General features: G+C 36.1%; 1 protein-coding gene across 1 annotated transcript in view; it reads left to right on the top strand.

The window, feature by feature from the left end:
- Positions 1 to 16,430, top strand: part of LOC105390508 (xanthine dehydrogenase 1) — a 60,473-nt gene that overhangs the window by 33,729 nt on the left and 10,314 nt on the right. Inside the window, exons 18-20 of the mRNA XM_048627467.1 lie at positions 7,417 to 7,482; positions 8,085 to 8,199; positions 13,744 to 13,901. Of these exons, the coding sequence (XP_048483424.1) occupies positions 7,417 to 7,482; positions 8,085 to 8,199; positions 13,744 to 13,901 (339 nt within the window). The remainder of the gene's footprint in view (positions 1 to 7,416; positions 7,483 to 8,084; positions 8,200 to 13,743; positions 13,902 to 16,430) is intronic.

Raw genomic sequence — 16,430 nt, 5'->3', positions numbered from 1 at the left:
GAAGAGAAATAAAATTGTAAAATTTCCTAGAATTTCATGTTTGTTATTCAACTGAAGGTGCTGTTATTTGAAATGTATGATTGACAGAAAAATACCGTTTTGATTCACACGCTCGAGCCCTTGGTTAATAAATTATAGGATAGGGTTTGTTTTTGATCTTTTTTGACATAAATTCAATATACAATGAGTATTCGGCTGTCCCATTTCAAAACACAGTAACCGCCAACTTTAAAAAAAAACGGGTCTTTGATTTATATATTATTTTAGGCGATTCCGCACGAAACTGCATTGTCAGAATATCAAAAAACCGCTTAGAAACGAAAATAAAATTTCTAAAAACCTAGTAACTCCACCCTGCGAAATCAAAAATGCCACGAAAACCATTTCAAAACATAGTAAGAGCCACCAACCATTTTAAAACACAGTAAGTGAAAATGACTTACTAGGTTTTAAAATGGTCAATGGCGCTTACTAGGTTTTGAAATGGTCAGCAAAGGACAATTTTCGTCCGTTAATTTTAGTAAGTCACAAATGGCATACATTATTACTAACACTTTTTTCGAACAAAATATCAGACATTTCAGAACCTCGGCTGTCCCATTTTAAAACACAGTAACAGCCATGAGACAAAATGTTCAGGAGAGCCAAAAAACGTTTTTGTACCTTCATTTCAATGCCCTGGTAAAACTATGATAGATATCTGAACAAATGTAAGCTTAAAAGAAGCGGCAGAACCTAGGCTTTATATACAATACTATTTCATTTAAATATGACTAAAATTGTTGCTGTAATGCACAAAAGAAAACACTTACTAGGTTTTATATGGTTTTCTCACCCTAAAACCGCCCTCACTGACCATTTCATAACCTAGTAAGGGCCATTATTGTGTCATTTAAGACAAGTTAAATATATTGAAATTGCAATAATTGCGTAATAATTTCATTTTTTATATGTTTGGGATCCTTCACATATTATAAATCCAATTTTGCAGCACTTTTACACGACGGCACTATAAGTAATAACTGAAATACGGGCATATTTTTATGTTTGTTTTTTTGTTTTATGTAAATGAATTAAATAGCCATATTCAGAAGGCTCTAACATGAAAATTATTTATGGCTGCCTTCAATTAGACAATATTTCCTAAATTTCTATCTAAAAATCAGTTTTATAACTTGTTTTTTTTTTGTTTATGCAAAATAGGGCTAGTAGAAAGGTTCTAACGAGAAAGGTCTCTTTAGCTTTTATAAAGAAGACAAAATTTACTTATGTTCTACTTTTAATTCAACTCTCTAGGTTTCATTGGTGCAAAGATACAGGTTCTGAAATGTCTGATATTTTGTTCGAAAAAAGTGTTAGTAATAATGTATGCCATTTGTGACTTACTAAAATTAACGGACGAAAATTGTCCTTTGCTGACCATTTCAAAACCTAGTAAGCGCCATTGACCATTTTAAAACCTAGTAAGTCATTTTCACTTACTGTGTTTTAAAATGGTTGGTGGCTCTTACTATGTTTTGAAATGGTTTTCGTGGCATTTTTGATTTCGCAGGGTGGAGTTACTAGGTTTTTAGAAATTTTATTTTCGTTTCTAAGCGGTTTTTTGATATTCTGACAATGCAGTTTTGTGCGGAATCGCCTAAAATAATGTATAAATCAAAGACCCGTTTTTTTTTAAAGTTGGCGGTTACTGTGTTTTGAAATGGGACAGCCGACCTGTATCTTTGCACCAATGAGACCTAGAGAGTTGAATTAAAAGTAGAACATAAGTAAATTTTGTCTTCTTTATAAAAGCCATAGAGACCTTTCTCGTCAGAACCTTTCTACTAGCCCTATTTTGCATAAACCAAAAAAAAAACAAATTATAATAAGAGAAAACTGATTTTTAGATAGAAATTTAGGAAATATTGTCTAATTGAAGGCAGCCATAAATAATTTTCATGTTAGAGCCTTCTTAATATGGCTATTTAATTCATTTACATAAAACAAAAAAAAAAAACATAAAAATATGCCCGTATTTCAGCTATTACTTATAGTGCCGTCGTGTAAAAGTGCTGCAAAATTGGATTTATAATATGTGAAGGATCCCAAACATATAAAAAATGAAATTATTACGCAATTATTGCAATTTCAATATACTTAACTTGTCTTAAATTACACAATAATGGCTCTTACTAGGTTTTGAAATGGTCAGTGAGGGCGGTTTTAGGGTGAGAAAACCAAATAAAACCTAGTAAGTGTTTTCTTTTGTGCATTACAGCAACAATTTTAGTTATATTTAAATGAAATAGTATTGTATGTAAAGCCTAGGTTCTGCCGCTTCTTTTAAGCTTACATTTGTTCAGATATCTGTCATAGTTTTACCAGGGCATTGAAATGAAGGGACAAAAATGTTTTTTGGCTCTCCTGAACATTTTGTCTCATGGCTGTTACTGTGTTTTAAAATGGGACAGCCGTATTAAGTATTTAAAATATGTCTCAGCATCAAAGCCCTTAAAATCTGCCATCTAAAATGGCAATGATCATATCTGTAGAAAAACGTAGGTAGGTAAAGGAAAGTTCTCGAGAGGAGACTACAACACAAACAAACGTGGGCTACTTATTCAATATTGACTGATTTGCTTACGTATTAATTATTAATGAGAAGGTAATTAATTAGCTTTGAATACATTAAACAACATTACGTTTACCTAATGACCATGGGCTAGTGTAGCGATGAAGTGGGTCCGCCTCATAGGAGGATTTGGGCGGGTTAAGTCTCCCTCAATATTGAGGTCTTAATATCTACGACAAAACTATGTACCTATGTAGATATAAGAGAGAAAGCGCACAGACGCACAGAATCAAACAAACATTCAATACTTATAGAGGTACCTATATAGGTATACTGATAGAAGATTCCACTATCACAAAACGCAAACTTTGTTACCAGGCTTCTTCACACAAAACGCATCTTGGGCTTGTCACCGTGGCGAAAGAACTATAATATATATAATATAATAATATATTATAGCTATGCAGGATAGCGTTTCAGTCGCTCATTGCCCAGGAGGTTTACTCTGTATTGACGAAAAACTAACGAAAGGGAGCTGTCTGATAATACTGTACTATTTAATTCTACGAGATCGAGCGCTCCGAAACCTCTACTCTGTGCGTTGCCGTCGCACTTTTCGTTTAGAATATTCAGAAGAAAGCAAACACGAAGAAAACGGAAAGTAAAACCAAGTGGTCAGCTAGTGGTTCGACGACGATGGCGAAATTCCCATGCCTGCGTCACGCCCGCCGCCGCCGCGGCTGTAGGCGGGGCGGTACTGGCGGACTCACCTGGGGAAAACTATTGTCAGATAGAATAGAATAGAATAAATCTTTATTCAAGAAAAGCAACTTATGTTAAGTATTAGATAGTATGATAAGTACATACATCCCACAAAACCAAATGTTAATATGGTTTGACTGTGGCTAAGGAGAGATAGGTAAAAATCAGAAGGGTGATATCCTCCCTGACCTCTGAACCTAGATTAATTACTTACTACAAAATAATCAGAAAAGCTTTTTAAAGTGACGCTAACGCCATTTCAGTTATGTACATCTTTTTAACTTGCCGATAAAAGCGGGATACAAAAATGGTTCTTTTCACTCTGGATAACTTCTTCTATTTAACAACTGTTAAAGTGTAGAAAAAGCTATTTGACTTTTCATTACATTATGATTACGAAAGTATTGTAGTGCTCCAGGGAGAGAGTAAGGCTATGTCCAGCAACGGTCGAACGTTGGCTGCTGACCACATTGTAGGGGAAACTGATGTGTGTAAAAAGGTACCTATTACGACATATCTTGAAGATAAAATAAGGCAATGCAAAATGGAATCGCGCTGTATGTACGGACCCTTCGCCACTGCTAACCACTTTTGTACCCGTCTGTCCAAACGTACCGCCCGCTCTACGGTTGAGTTGCATTACGACTGAGTTCACTTTCAGCCGCCTTCTCACCCGGACGTTGCCATAAGGTCTGTAAATATACTGCAATAATTAATAATTATATTAAAATAAATAAGTATAGTATATAAAATTTATTTCGATCGAGTAGACTGGTTACATACCTACACGCAATAAGATTATAAAAGTCATTTATGTATATGTTGGGGTGATAGTTTCTACCATAAGAATTAATGCCGGTTTTACAATGTCTATATAGGGTGCCGGGTAGTCTTAGAATAAAAAAAATAAATCCGGATGTTAATTCTGTCCAATAAGTAAAGTCTATTTACATTTATTTGATGTATAGGTATATCGCTAAACTTACATTGAAAATTTGTGTAAAAGGAAGTTTACTGGAGGCTGATTTAGTTAGAAGCAACAATAAATGAACAACATTGCATCAACACTCATACCTAGTGAGTTATTTATTTATTAGGTACTCGTTGATTAATATACATCTACGAATTTAATTTCGTCGTTGCTACATTTTATTTACTCGTACGAAAGTACGAAACGTACATTTCAAATAATTTAGAACAATAACAACTGGACGCTATGAAACACATTCACATCCTATTAATTTTAATGAGCACCCGTGTTCCTCCATAAAACCAAAAGTTTCAAGTTCCTTCATATTTAAAATTTCAATTTCAATCAAAATATAAGCCGAGCGCTGCACCAGCTATGTACATAGTTGTTAGTTTTCCACTTAAAAGTTCAGAACCCTTCGCGACTTTATTAGTAAGTTTTTCTGACATATTTTATTAACGCCGGCCGGGTACGCAGTGGCTTGAGGAATCTAAAGTCTGCTTTTTAATCTCAGATGCTAAATTGACACTTGACAGATTCTGAACGGTTCATAGACATTCGATTGTCCCGCCGATAGAACGACTTAACCGCGGGACATTCGACTGTTGATAAATCGTAAATAATCTGTCAATTTAGTATCGAGATTAAACACAAACTTAAGAGGGCACATTGTCGTCCTGAAAGAGCAACTTGTTCAATGCAAACTTTTCCGGGCTGGTCTAAATGTGTATTTACAAATATTTATAGACATAGACATAGACACATCGTTTATTCACTCACAAAATATACATCACAAATACAAAACAACAATGTAGGTACAGTGGCATAATGAATAACAATAATTGTGGTGTGTATTATGTCAGTAAAATGGCTCTGACTCAGCATGTGCTGTACAAAAAAGTATACAGCGCTGGTAATTCTGCCAGAACCAGCGAGTTAGGGTGGTACGCGGCTAAAATATAATATGATATAAACGTGCTGTGTTTGCTCCGAAAGATTTATGTTTAAATTAGAATCTTTGTGTTAATAGTTTAAAACAATATATATACATATCATAATATAATAGGGTAAGTGTGATTTGTATAAATATACATAAAAGGTTGATGCTTAATCAATAAAAACTAGTATAATATTAAAATAAAATACAGGATAAGGCGATAAGTGCTGGAAGCTTAAATACATGTTAGGTACTGGCGGAGTTTAATCTTAAAGAGGTGCTTGGACTTAAGTTTGCGCAGTGGAGGGGGAATATTGTTCCAGCACTTTGTCGCCTGGTACTTAAAGCTGCCTCGGAAGGCTGCAGTTTTACTCTGTGGCAATACAAGAGGTGGCGTGTGGTACCTTGCTGCATTTCGGCTACATCGCCAGTCGAGCTTTTCGTACAAATAGATAGGAGTTTTTTTGTGTTTTTTTTTGTTTATTTATCTTCCATTGTTTTATAATGCTCAAAACATGGAAAGTATTATTATAAAATATACAAAATATTATTATGTATCCGGTAGAAAGTAAATGCAAAGATTCTCAACCCACCCCTACTTATTAGGAGATGATAAGGCAGATAGGTACCTACATTAAAAAATATTCATTCTCAATTCATACCCACTTACAAGCAAATACCTATTTCCCTTTTATAATTATATGCCAAACTAACTGTTTATAATTATTACGGTCAAGATCAGGATTATACAGATTCTACAGACTAAACCTCAACTAAACCTAGTGCCAATATAGAAACACTGTCACCAGACATAATACCAGTGGCAGGGCAATGCATCTTGAATGAATAACTGCAACAAAAAAATCACTGAGCACTCTTCCTGGATAACTCACTCTCACAACGGAAGTTCTGAAATGTATTTACTCTGCGTTCGCTACCGACTGACCCCTGGGTCCTAGAACACACCGAAGCATTATTAATAAATTCACTCTCTATTGCTATTCAGACAAGAGTCTCCCTTCAGTGATATGCGATAATTCAAGGGACTGTAAAGATAAAATGAACGGAACTGTGCCCAGCCATACGGGAGCTTCTAGTGAATATTTTGCTACGAAATTCACAAAAAAACCTATTCGTTGTAAACGAAGTTAGACGACTAGTCCGAGTGTGGATACTTTTAATTAGCTTAGTCGCTTTTGGCGGGCAGAAGTGGGATTAAATCGGCTTTTTATGAAGGCCTCAATTTATGTTTCCCTTTTTTATGTTCCCTGACTCAAAGTAGTTTGTTTACTCTTATTTCCTTTACAAGTTTGCGCTAATGGAGAGTTATACATATACAATATAGATTGTACGTATACTAGTTTGTTGCAGTCTATATTATTTATATTGTAAGTACCTAAATATTTTAATTTAAATAAATAATATTATATAAATAATATTATGTAAGAATGAGCACTAACCTAAATAACTTAAAGCAAAAAATCACGTATCACTTTATTGGGAAATAAGAAATGTAATAACTAGAAACAAACTTATCTGCCCATTCGCAGTCACTGCACAAGGTGTATAAATGTAGACAGTTTCATCAAAATGTCCGCTTGAGGCAATTTCTATGATATTATGTCATATTTCGTACCGAGGAAAGATGAGGAATAATAATTACTATATGAGGAAGATTACTCACATGTACTTTGTATGAAAATGCGCCCAGGCATACAGTGTGCTAATAATACACTCACGAGCAATGAAAAAGTTCTAGTGATGTTTGTACCTTCAATGGCAGGTGGAACTTTTTCATCGCAGGTGAATGCATCTTGCGCCCCGTGCTAGGCTTTCAGGTAAGAATAACAAGAAGTGTAGACGCCCAAGACGTGGTATCAATACTTAGATATAGAAATAATATCACGTGCTATCCATATCGGCCATGCAACCAGTGTGAAGGGGACCTTTAACCCTCGTTGAGGATGGACTGTAATGTTGTAGAACTAACTTATTTCGACGATGCAGTTTTGCAGATTTTTTAAAAATTAATGTCAGATGCCCTTTTTGTGTTGCGGACATACGTTTAAGTACCTTGTAACAAAAGGTTGCTAAACCTAAGGATGCTGCTTCTAAGTAATTCTCAACCGCCTTCTTACCTTCTTCCATGTAGCTCAATTAGATACTAACTTAATATCTATAATTAATTTAAATCATACCTAAGCATAATTTAATTTATTCAAGACAATTCAGTGCCATGCGAGCGCCCACACCACGTCAGTATTATTGCCCACAAACTATCGATCTCGGGGTTAATTCCAGACATATATAATCATATTATTATCGACGACAGGGTTAACTCGCAATCAAAGTCAATGTTAATAACTTAATAGGCTGGAAAAGCGTAATAATGATCGATTTTGCATAGCTAGTCGATGCTAAAATAGAGAAGGGCCTGGAAAAAATAACACTTGTTACGTATAAATCAGCGATATAGCTGCTATAGTTAGCAAAGAGCCGCGATGTCCCCAGGGGTAAAATTGTTTTTTTTTAACCCGAGGTATGGAGGAATAGATGGGTATGTCGGTCTGATACTCAAAGCTCCCAATAGAAACTCCGAAAAAATCCTACTACTCAGATATGCCTTCGGCAGCTTGAAAACATCTGACAGTCAGGTTGCCCACCCGACAACTCTTTCAGCACAAGCTTGCTTGTGTTGGGGTGCACCAACCTGCACTAGGCCAGCGTGGTGCACTAGGCCTAAACCCTTACTTCATTGGAAGGAGACCCGTGCCCCAGCAGTGAGGACGTGATGGGTCGTGATGATGATGAATTTATAAATATAAATAGCAATGTATTAACAGGTGGTGCAGAGGGTGAAGCATGAAGCTACCGAAGCATCTCAAGTTCGCGGCGGGCGCGGGCGGCGCCTTCCTGTTCGGGATCCTATTCGGATGGGTCATGTTCCCAGCGATACTGAAGGGGCAACTGAAGAAGGTATGATAACACAACGTTATAGACTCCGTGAATGCTAACTTTGCAACAGAACAAGTGTTGACACCGAAAAAAAGTTTTGTTAGAGCTATAATTTTATCATGTTTTGAAACTTCTGTCATTACACGTATTTTTCTTGTTCATGAATTTAGGGATACCGCAATTCAAGAAATTCGTTTTTCCTCGTTGCAAAGTTTCATATGTCTGATTCTAGTATGTTGGTCCAAAACTAGGGCGCGACTAGGGTCTGAAACTGTGGTGAAAGAATGTCTAATTAGGCAGTCAGATTAGCGTCAGTCGCTGGCACTGTATATTTGAGGAGGCCCCTTTCTCGCTCCCCATATTATAACAGCTTACGGGATGAGTAGGTATAAGTAGAGGGAACAAGAAGTCTCCTTATTTGGTACTAGCTGTTCCCGCGCGCTTCGCTTCGCCTTAAAAAGTTTTCCCGTGGGAATTCCGGGATAAAAAGTAGCCTATGTTCTTTCCCAGGGTCTAGACCGTATGTATACCAAATTTCATTCAAATCCGTTCAGTAGTTTTGGCGTGAAAGAGTAACAGACAGACAGACAGACAGACACAGTTACTTTCGCATTTATAATATTAGTTAGGATAGTTGACCCATTACAAACGTGCCAATTCACGTACCGATGAGAGGTCAGATAAGATGATTTAATATGTATATAATAGTTACAAGGGTAGAATATTTCCGAGCCAATATTTACAATATATTATTATGATAATATATCATTTAAGTATTATACAATATATAGGACGAAGCCGGGTTCGTTTATTTTTGGTATCTCATTAACATGTTAAAACCAAAAACTTTCTGAATATGAAGCAATTTAATTCAAACTGGCTCATGTTATTGGAAAATAGTAGAAGAAATATTTAAAAAGGTACCCTAGCTCTTCAGGGATGTAAACCTTTTAGTGCTAAGTATCGTGTGACCGGATGCGATTATCGATTACCCACTGATGCTGTGTAAAGCTGAGTTTACATGCAGTTCGGGACCATAGGGCCCACTTTCACCAGCTATAGTTTGTTCATTAACTCCGAGTACCTAAGCATTTACAAAACTTTGTAATAATATATAAATAGCTAATTAGAGATAGCCTATATTGAAAAATTAAGATAAGCTCTTTGGTCCAGGGATTCGAAAGGCTTCCCATGTGACCTAAAATACCTTGTAACTGAGCTAAGTAAAACAAGGTTAATCCTGCTAGAATAGTAATTGTAGGTATTTAGCTACTTCGCTTACAGTCAATGTCAATATTATTTTATTTATAGGAATGCCCGGTGGAATCCTCTTAGCTTTCCTTTGATTTCAACAGCAGATAGATAGGTTCTTTCTTTTTACGTTTGTAGTATGCTTCTGTAAATTCCCGACGTACTTATTATAGTTTAAATAGGGCTTTTACTGGAGTCTTTGTAGATCTTAGCGTTTACCGGAAAATTGAACGATTTACTGCTATTTTTATTCATAACATTTCTACAGTTACTTTGAATCATAAATTATTTTTATTAAAACAGGATAGGTACCTATATTGTAAGAAAGTACACTCACGGGCGATGAAAAAGTTCCAGTGAGGAAAAACACCTAATTACTCCTTAACTAAAAAAAACTAACTTAATGGCGCTTTTTGCAATATTTTTGTACATTTAACGGTGCATCAGAATATTACCAAATATAAACGTAAATATTTTGTTCAAATATCCTATTAATTGTTTAAAAAAATGGGTTAATTTGGTGTCTTAATTTCGAAAGTGGAACTATTTCTTTGCACGTGAGTGTATTTAGTTATGGAAATCATATTTCACCACTAGATGATTAATCCATATATCCATATTTACTTACCTCTTTATATTTATCCATAATATTATTATTTTTGAAAATGAAGGATATTATTTTAGCTTTTGTTTTACTCTAGTAAAACTTTTATTCACAACTTTTTGCTTGTTTAGGATAGCTAAGCGCCAATTTTATTCAGTATTAGGTATATTTTGGTATATTCTAGATACCTACCTACTTACTATTACTACATACTTACCTGAATAAAAAGTATACCTACTTACCACAGAACGTTGCCCCTGGGCAATATAAGCCTAAAGTGAGTCCAATATTGAAAAGCATTTTCTGTTGTTCACATTTGCCTGTGCAGTTGTGCCAATATGCATGCGACATTTTGAACTTTTCACGCGGTAAAACGAGAAGGGAAACCCACAGTTTCTGCAAGTTTTTCGGTCAAATTTAATTCATAAATTCCTGTTTCAAAACGTATTAAAACCTGCATTATTCTAATCTAAGTTGCAATTGGGCATTGCTTATAGTAAGTTAATGTGGCAATATTGTATATTTACCTTACCTATTAGTATTGTGCTGCGAAAAGTGGGTGGCTCACTTGTGAGCCTCCTCTGACTACCCCTTCGGTGATTACAGTCGTGAGTGCATATACATATATTAGTTTTTATTAAACCTAGTACGCAACTTAGATACACTTATATATGCCTGTTAACAACTACAGTAATAAAAAATAGAGGTAGTACACCTATAACATCGGAGTCATAAATATAAAATACGAATATTGTTCAGTAAAACATGCGGTAGAGCTTTTCCTTATTGTTGCTCGCACTTTGCAAAGCACATTTGGATTAAGTATTAAACTTAATGTACGGTGGCCTGCGCCTAAAAGTATACAGGCGGAGTTTTTAAAATAGCGATCCCTGATGATGAAGGGACCAGCTTCATCTGTTATAAATCCGGGGACGTGCTGTGTGTGATGTTTGTAGCAGTGGTGTTTATGTGGATGTGCTTCAGCAGCATGTGAGCTTGAGATCGCTATTTTAAAAACTCCGGCTGTATACTTTTAGGCGCAGGCCACCGTACCTATCCCTTCACAACACTATCTGCAATGTAATACTTTTATGGTCTTCAAATAGCGTCTCAATCTTTTTTGTATCAGATCGTTTAGTATAATACCCAAATATATTAAATATTATAAGGTACTTTACTAAGTTTCAAGTTTAGTTCTAACCAATTGACAATGTCACAATGTCACAATTTACGGCACATCCTCGTTAGGCGGCCCTTAGACGATCAATTATATTGCGCAATATTGACAATTGTGCAATATAATTCATCATCTAGGGTTAATATTGAAGATTGCGCAAACGTCATTTCGATTAAAAACTTATTGCACAATAAATATATTGCACAATATTATTGTAGGTCTAGGTCCGCCTTACATCATGCGCATTGAAGCCAATCCATATACTAGAGTGGACATTAGCCATCACGATTCACGATCAATTGCACACTGTCCCCTGGCATATACTCAAGTATTACAATGTGAAATCTTAGTGCGTTCAAGTTAGACTTAGACGGTCGAATGGCGTAGTGGTTAGTGGCCCTGACTGCTATGCCGAAGGTCCCTGGTTCGATTCCCGGCTGGGGCAGATATTTGTTTAAAAACAGATATTGGTACTCGGGTCTTGGGTGTTGATATTTATATTTAGTATCTATCTATCTACTGGGTGTCCCAAAAGTCAACGTCATCCCTTAAAAGGCTGATAGGTCAGCTCATGAGAGGCCAGAATATCACAATATGACCTTAGTAAAAAATCGATAATTTTCGAGATATTGACACTTTTATAAATTTGCTGAAAATCGTCACCTTGGATCAGTTTTTTGCGTGCCGCCGGTACAAAAATCCATATTGTTAGAATTTGTTTGGTGTTGCATCACCTTGTATAGCCCTGCTATTGATCGCAGTCAAAAAAATATCGAGTAATGCTGTATGTTTAAAAAAAACACGGTTTTCAAAGTCATAAAAGGTAATGGTATTTTTTTATAAACAACTTTGACTCTACATACTGTAAAAAAAATATACCACGCAAACCTGGCACCTTATTTGAAAAGATTGCTCATTTAATGTAGTTTCCAAAATGGTATGAAACGTTGCTATTGTTTCAATTAACAAAAAAGTTATTGCTATTTTAGTACAAAACGACCTTAATGTAAAATTGTTTGAAGGAAATTTATCTGACTAAATTTATTAAGGGTAAGTCATGTTGGAATGAGTAAAACTAAAATAGGTGGTGGGGTCAGCCATGGCAACATAGATGATGCAAAAATAGCTAAGAAAAAACTTACCAAACTCTTTTAAAACATATTTTGCGTTTTTACACCTTATTAAAAACAAACAAACATTTAATGACTTTTATTTTTATTTCTCAAAATTATAACACCACATTATTATATTAAGTACATAATCAGCAAAAACTTATACTCATTAATGGTCGTAATCATAATTTTGAGAGTTTGGCTTTGTTTAACAATAAATTTAATATAAATAACAAGTAATTAGAGGTAATGTTAATGACAAACTGATCTGTCCCTTTTTTGGATACTGTGGGTGTACAATGTACATGTGTAAGCGTTTTACTTGTACAATATCACACATTAGCACTACTCAGGAATGTACGTTACCATGCGCTACATTTATGGGGAATGTGGAGTTGCTATAGTCCACTTTTTTCGAGAAAGATACTCAAAATGCGTTTTTTTAATTAACTGTGACAACGTTGTCTCTTTTCCCACTCCCGGCCACACCACCTATTTTACTTTTACTCATTCCAACATGACTTACCCTTAATAAATTCAGTCAGATAAATTTCCTTCAAACAATTTTACATCGAGGTCGTTTTGTACTAAAATAGCAATAACTTTTTTGTTAATTAAAACAATAGCAACGTTTCATACCATTTTGGAAACTGCATTAAATGAGCAATCTTTTCAAATAAGGTGCCAGGTTTGCGTGGTATATTTTTTTTACAGTATGTAGAGTCAAAGTTGTTTATAAAAAAATACGATTACCTTTTATGACTTTGAAAACCGTGTATTTTTTAAACATACAACATTACTCGATAATTTTTTTGACTGCGATCAATAGCAGGGCTATACAGGGTGATGCAACACCAAACAAATTCTAACAATATGGATTTTTGTAGCGGCGGCACGCAAAAAACTGATCCAAGGTGTCGATTTTCAGCAAATTTATAAAAGTGTCAATATCTCGAAAATTATCGAGTTTTTACTAAGGTCATATTGTGATATTCTGGCCTCTCATGAGCTGACCTATCAGCTGTTTAAGGGATGACGTTGACTTTTGGGACACCCTGTATGTATTTGTGTAGATATATCAGCTGTCCGACACCCATAACACAGGTTCTGCCTAGCTTGGGGTCGGATGGCCGTGTGTGAGATGTCCCCACATATTTATTTAGTTAAGGTAAGCGTCCACCTATCGACATCATACGCAACGGACGCATCTCATTCAGTAGTTCTCTGTATAGAAATTCGCAAAAGTCATCTGCATTGCCGACACCGTTTCTCCATACATTTATGAAAATCCCTTTATTATAACTTACTATTACTATCACTTTATTCCACTGTTTACTGTGTCGATGATAAACACTAAAGCTAGACTAGGCTGGGAGCTAGCACGATGAACAACATTCAAGTTAACACTCTTTTTTTTACAGGAAATGGCCCTTTCAAAGAAGACGGATGTACGCAAGATGTGGGAAACTATACCCTTTGCCCTCAACTTTAAGGTCTACCTTTACAACTACACCAATCCTGAAGAAGTTCAGAAGGGAGGCGTGCCCATCATCAAGGAAGTCGGTCCCTATCATTTCGAGTAAGTCATACAGTATGTAATTATTAGTTACAGATACAAAAAAACAGTTATTGATAATTTACATATACAGAGGTACGGTCAGCTGCATAAATAGCTAGACACTTTTGTACATTGGCAAACCGACTACAATGTTTGAATAGGCAGTTTGTGAGTTTGACAAGGTACAAAAGTGTACAGCTACTTATGCAGCTGACTGTACAGACAGCAGAGGTTGCGACCCGCTGTTAATTACACTCACGTGTAATGAAAAAGGTCCACTAAAAATGCCAGCACCAATTTACCCTAATTTTTTTAATCATTTCATTTCTCTTTAATTACAATATTTTCGATTTTAGTTGGTCATGATATTATTCTGATGCGTTGTTTAAATGTACTTCAATATCGCAGACAGTGTCATTAGTCTAGTCAATTAGCAGTACTTAATTGGAACTTTTTCGTTGCTCGCGAGTGTATTACACATGAACAGGCAATCGTGGTGTGGGACGCCCTCCGGCCCGCTGCGCTGGATTTACGATCGTAGACAAGAAGACAAATGTTAGGCACGTTGAATTTAAAGAGTAAAACATACAATAAGAAATCAATCACAGAACGCTTTTTGTAAACAAAAAAAATATGAATTTTCTATGTATAAACGGAAATGCTATTTATTGTCTTGAAGTGGATAATAACCGACTATTTAACACTATAATCTCACTTAACGTAGGAAAATATGGGCTTTGGTTCATGATACGTTACACTGGATAAATATCAATTTGTGAAGGGTGCTATTAAGGTGCCCGACAGTACTCTGTAGTTATAGCTAATGTCAGACGGAAAGCGTCTATTCATTGTGAAAAGTAATATTTTTTTTATATTTTTCTTTCATCTATGTAACTATAGAAGGAACAATATTTCGCTCTATTCAAAATGGCGGCCAAAGTTCGTTATTTTCTTTTTTTCTTTCATTTTTGCCTATTATCTTTTAACAACCTCTTCCTTATTATTTTGATAAATTTCCTGCAGTAACTTTGGTGACAGTTTACATGAAGGAAAATCTCACATTTCGTTTTAATTAACTAACTCTCCACTGCATATTTGATGTCTAGACCGAAAAAGAGAAGTGTTGTAAATTCTGCACGTGTATACGAGTCTGTTAACATTGGTCTTGACTGTATTTGTTTGTAAGAAGGCCTACTTGTTTGAGGCTTTTGGACATTATTTGATTGATCAAAAACTTTCACAAAAGTTAGGTCCTTAAACTCTGTTACGCCTAGGCCTGACTCCTTGACTAGATAACTTCAGCTGTGGCCAAACTTTAAAACTTTATAGTCTTCAAAGGGATCTCAGTTACGGAAATAAAGTAAATAGAACTCGGTTAGAAACAGAACTATCTATAGTCCTTTGTTACAATTGATTCGCGATTCTTTCTAAGAAAAAAACTAAAAATAACACAATCTACCATTTCCTCACGATCGTTTTCTTCAACCCTTCTGGGTATTAACTAAATTGGCTTTTTTGTTGAAAATGATTGTTTATTGATGTAAAGATAGAATTAATTACTTAATTACTATCATCATCATCATCAGCCTATAGCAGTCCACTGCTGGACGTAGGCCTCTCCAAAGCACGCCACTGGATGCGATCTTTAGCTTTCCGCATCCAATCATAACCAGCCACCTTTCGCAAGTCGTCACCCCATCTAGCCGGAGTGCGTCCCACACTACGTTTGCCTAGTCGCGGCCTCCACTCCAGAACACGTTTAACCCATCGGTCATCGGTTCTTCGACAGATGTGGCTGGCCCACTGCCACTTAAGCTTACTAACTCGGTGAGCTATGTCGGTGACTTTAGTTCTCTGTCGGATTACTTCGTTCCGGATGCGATCTTTCAGAGATTAATATCATCATCAGCAAACAACTCTCTACAGCTGGACATAGGCCTCACCCAAGGGGCTTCGCAGGGCTCTAACGACCATCTGTCTATAATTAGTTGTCTAAGGATTCCGTCAAGTATCCGGATATGTTATATAACCTAACATATTGTGAGATATGTTATATAACATACCATAACACAAGAGCTGAACTAGGGTTTTTCACCGAGGCAAGAGGATTAGCCAGTCAGATCAGTTGATGGTCACTGACTGCCCAGGGTGCACCGGACGTATAGTTACATATAAAGTACAGTTGATAAGTCACTCCGGAATCCCACCAGGGGGGGGGGTCTAATACAGGTTTGATAGTTTGTCGAAAATGGCTTAGTGGTTAGTGACCCTGACTACTGAGCCGATGGTCCCGGGTTCGATTCCCGGCTGGGGCAGATATTTGTTAAACACAGATATTTGTTCTCGGGTCTTGGATGTGCCCGTAAAATAGCAATAGGCCCGCCCCTATTACATTGGGACTATAACATACACTCTGGCGAAAAGTGGGTGCAGCAATGCACCTCTGCCTACCCCGCAAGGGAGTACATTAGTACAAGGCGTGAGTGCGTGATTTTTTTTTTTAGTTTGTCGAAAACTATAAAAGATTACGTTTTCTCGCATACCAAGTGG

Source organism: Plutella xylostella, chromosome 18 (genome assembly GCF_932276165.1).
Source record: "Plutella xylostella chromosome 18, ilPluXylo3.1, whole genome shotgun sequence".
Classification (NCBI taxonomy): domain Eukaryota; kingdom Metazoa; phylum Arthropoda; class Insecta; order Lepidoptera; family Plutellidae; genus Plutella; species Plutella xylostella.
The sequence above is the reverse complement of the archived record's forward strand: the minus strand, read 5'-3'. Positions and strand labels throughout refer to the sequence as shown.